Below are 4,443 nucleotides of genomic sequence, written 5' to 3'. Positions count from 1 at the left end.
ATTTTTGTTATGTTTGTTTTTTATTAGTTTAGTTCCAATACCAATATACCGTAACGGATGTGATAAAAAATGATATAATTTGCGTAGACTTAGCGCATTTTGTTTTAGTTATAGTACCGTAATGAAACTGACTGAATGACAATTCTTTTTTTTTAGTCCGGTTTTATAACGAATGTGAAAAACCCAACCAAATTTGCATAGACTCACCGCCAGGGACCAACAACGCTCAGGTTTTACCAACGTTCGAGTTTCACCGACCAACACCATCCCAATGTTCCATCTCAATTTTTATAACCTTTTTTTGTTTTAGTTTCCGTACAATAACACATGTAACAGAAACTAACACAAGTAGAAATTAATCTTGAGCCCCCACCAAAAAAAACCTATACTTTCTTACCAACAGGTCACAAGTGATGAATATTTACCTTGCATTTAAATACATGCATACATTTGTGACACAAAAGTTAAATAGTATGTTGTTAGCGTTGTCTTATTTAAAACCAAACCAAAAACATATTATCATTTTTTATTTAAAAAAAAGAAAGAAAAGAAAAGAAAAGCAATAAAGTGCTTTTTTAGAGGGAAAAGTAGTATTTTTTTTAACTGATTATTATCAAAGTGAAAAAGCAACCAGGCCCCTGTGACCGGTAACGATCATCGACGTGGACTCCATGAATCCCATAGCTACCAAGGTCGCCGTCATCGGCGCCGGAAGTAACCAATTCAATTATTAATTCACGTCAACCCAATTGTTCTTCCGATCTAATTGTGTAAAATTTACAGTTTCAGGAGCTGTGTGTGCATCCAATTTGGCCAAAAATGGGATCTCGGTTACGATATTTGAATCCGCTAGAGGACCCGGTGGACGAATGTCCCGCAGAAGGTACTGTTAGTAGTACGAGTATACGACCGGTCTGTTGTTATTAGTTATATTATTATTATTTGCAGAATTAGACATAGATCTCAATTTATGTAATTTGATCGATATGTTTATGCGTTTTTTTACCGAATTTTAGGGGTGTACGTGGTTCGGTTTGGGTTGGTTTTGGGCTGACGAAACGAAAAACCAAAACTTTGGTCTGGGTTTGGTTTTGCGTTTTTCGGTTTTACCATTTGAGCTTGAAAATAATGGGTAAAGAGAAATTGGTCTAAAGTCGAATGAAAAAAACCAAAATTTCAGTTTTGGGCCTAAAACTGAACGTCCTAACTGAAAACTAAAATTTTGGTTTTTGAGTTTTAAAAAACCGTTTGGTTTTGGATTTTATTTGGGTTCGGTTTTGTCATTTTAGGCTTAAAAATTTTGGGCCGAAAAAAAAAGTTAGCAAAAAGTAATGAATTTAGTCATAAAACTTTTTGTTAGTTAATAAATTATTTGATTATTTTACGTTTGAGCTAAAATATTTGGGTTAAACTGCATATTAAATTATTATAAATTACTTTAAATTTAAATTAAAAAATGAAAAACTATAAGTTCGGTTCGTTTTTTCCGGTTTTAGTTACACACAAAACCGAAACCGAACCGTGAGTTCAGTTTATACAAAAAACATAAAACCAAACCGTCAGTGTTTGTTCCAGCTCGCTTATATTGGTTAGGTTTTTTCGGTTTTTATGCACACCCCTATAGAACCAAACCGTCTGTTTTTGTTTCGGTTCAGCTTTTTCTGTTTTTTTTTTCTGGTTTCATGCACACCCGTGTAATTTGCAGAGAAATTGCAGAAGATGGAAGAGAATTGTACTTTGACCACGGGGCGCCTTGTTTTTCTACAACCAACGCTGACGTGGAGGAAATGATTAAAGGTTGGGAAACAAGAGGCCTTGTTGCTGAGTGGACACAGAATTTTGGATCATTTGATTTCATCACTAAAAAATTTGTCAATTTGGAAAAGGTTTACTTCTTTTTTAATCATTGTTTATTACTGCAACTAGGCCACCAATTGATTTCAAGTCATGTTAATATGTTATGAGTTTTTAATTCAGTATATTAGCTGGTGAGATTGAACTATCATATGCATCATCATCCATGTCTGAACTATTCTTGTTATTGTTCTTTATTGTATCTTCATCCACATGCTTGTTAGTTAGAATGATGTGCACAATCTATTGTCAACATGCATCTAAAACCCACAACTTTGATATTAAAATACATTATTCTCACATGTGGCATGACTTACTCTAAATTTCCATGTTGGCATGTTTCTTAATTGATTATAGATAACAGTAAGATGCAATGCATATCAAGTTTTTTTTTTTCTTTTGTTTAGAATTATATAATATATTTGCGCACTGTGCTTTCTTTTATGAAATTAATAGATAAACAAAGTTACAAAACCAACTAATCTAAACCACTTATTTTAGGAAGGATTAACCAAGAAATATGTGGGCATGCCTGGAATGAATTCTATATGCAGAGCTTTATCACAGGAACCTGGTGATGTTTTTTTTCTTTTTAAGTTTTTAAAAAGCTGTGGGCTTTAACCTAGAATGCTGACTCAGACTCACTTGCCTCTTTCATTAGGTATTGAAAGTAAATATGGTGTTATGGTTGGGAGTTTGGAGTGGTTGGAAAATAAGGATTTATGGTCTTTAAAAGATAAAGATGGACATGATCTTGGTCAGTTTAACGGGGTGGTGGCATCGGATAAAAGCACGTTTTCTCAAAGGTTTACACAAGTTTCTGGGAAACCGCCTCCACTCGGTATAATGATATATGTTGCAAGTTGCAACTTATTAAGTCAATTTTAACCAATTAATGTAGCATTATCAAAATGCTAAGCATCATGAATTCTTTTAATGTCAATTTTAACCAATATGTCACATACTAAATGTCAATATGATGACCTAGTGATACGTTACTGTTAAATTATAGACCTGAGTTTGGTTCCGGGGCTTGCTGACATCATCAAAGACGTTCCCGTTAGACCTTGTTTTGCTCTCATGTTGGCATTTGAAAACCCTCTGTCTTCAGTAAGATATTTATTTGTGCTTATCTGCTTACCGATCTAAATAAAATTTATCTCAATAATTTTGTTCGTTTATCTTTTGTTTCAGATACCACTTAAAGGCTTCTCATTTGAGAATTCTGAAGTACTTAAGTGGGCAATTTGTGAGAGCAGCAAGCCAGGACGGTCAACCTCTAGGTCTTTGTGTATCTTTATGTTTTCAACTTTTTAAAAACATAAATAAGTAAATTTTTAAATATTTTTTACTTCATTACTGTCACAGTGAATGGTGGGTATTACATTCGACAGAACAATACGCGGAAAGTATAATTTCTAAAGCTGGACTACAAAAGCCTTCAAATGCAGCATTAACAGAAATTGCCGAACAACTATTTCAAGAATTTCAGAGAACCGGACTTGATATCTCTACGCCATTTTTTAAGAAAGCTCATAGATGGTTTGTATCCATTTCTAGCTTATGTTAACTTCATTATCAATTTCAAATCTGCAAAAAACGACCCGTTAACTTATGTCATGATCATTTGATGCAGGGGAAGTGCGTTTCCGGTAACAAGTATAGCAAGAAATGAAAAATGCTTATGGGATGCACAAAAGAAACTGGCTATATGTGGGGACTTTTGTGTGAGTCCAAATGTTGAAGGCGCGATCCTAAGTGGATTTACTGCTGCCTCTATATTTACTGAATCAGTAAGTCGTTTATAGCGTTAGTCAATTGCTCAAACATGATTATTATTGGTTACTATCGTCTCCTATTTGTTGAGCTGAACCTTACAAATTTATATTTTGTAATTCTTTTATGTTACCTTCAATGGTAATACTAATACACAACTGAAAATTTGTACTCTCTAGTGTCACATATCCATTATTTTGTTGGCAGACAATCACATCATCATCATCATCATCATCATCGTACTCAGTATATCCCACCAATAGCAAAGCTATAGTAGGGTCTGAGGAGGGTAAGATGTAGACAGCCTTACCTCTACCCCATAGGGATAGAGAGGCTGCTTCCGGTGAGACCCTCGGCTCGATAGTAGTTTTGCATCAAGCCTTGGACATAAGACACATAACACTCAACCATCGGGACACCGACCGATTGGTGCATGTACCCTTGTCTTTCGGCTATCAACGCCACCACATGATGCCTGATTAACCTTCCGCCACTTTTAACGTTATTTTCACGATATTGGTAAAATAACGTCAAAATTAGTGCAATTTCGTTTTTGCCCACCTGAGGGTTCACACATATATACATTATATGCGTGCACCGCAAGCAGGGCGTTGACAATCACATTATCCAATACTCTTAAAAAAAACTTTAAACATATACGACAGTTTTATTTTCTACCGGTTAGAATAACAAACTTGACTAAAAGGGAACCGTAAAACGAGTCAAAAATCATTAAATATATTTTAGCAAATACAACCTCTTAATCCGCTTTATTTATTGAAAGATACATGGTATGAATCGTATGATACTATA

The 4,443-nt window shown here is 34.6% G+C and overlaps 1 protein-coding gene across 1 annotated transcript; it reads left to right on the top strand.

Moving 5' to 3' along the window:
• Positions 1 to 622: 622 nt before the first annotated feature.
• Positions 623 to 3,822, top strand: LOC143558115 (uncharacterized). Its single transcript, XM_077047022.1, has 9 exons — positions 623 to 714; positions 784 to 883; positions 1,706 to 1,886; positions 2,356 to 2,428; positions 2,516 to 2,695; positions 2,867 to 2,964; positions 3,049 to 3,137; positions 3,223 to 3,396; positions 3,491 to 3,822. Exons 1-9 carry the CDS (start codon positions 672 to 674, stop codon positions 3,660 to 3,662), a joined length of 1,110 nt encoding a protein of 369 aa, XP_076903137.1. The 5' UTR covers positions 623 to 671; the 3' UTR covers positions 3,663 to 3,822.
• Positions 3,823 to 4,443: the final 621 nt, after the last annotated feature.

This window comes from Bidens hawaiensis, unplaced genomic scaffold (assembly GCF_021521415.1).
Source record: "Bidens hawaiensis isolate Kalapana, Puna unplaced genomic scaffold, B.hawaiensis_p1.1 tig00019326_1, whole genome shotgun sequence".
Taxonomy (NCBI): domain Eukaryota; kingdom Viridiplantae; phylum Streptophyta; class Magnoliopsida; order Asterales; family Asteraceae; genus Bidens; species Bidens hawaiensis.
This window is presented reverse-complemented; position numbering and strand designations above follow the sequence as displayed.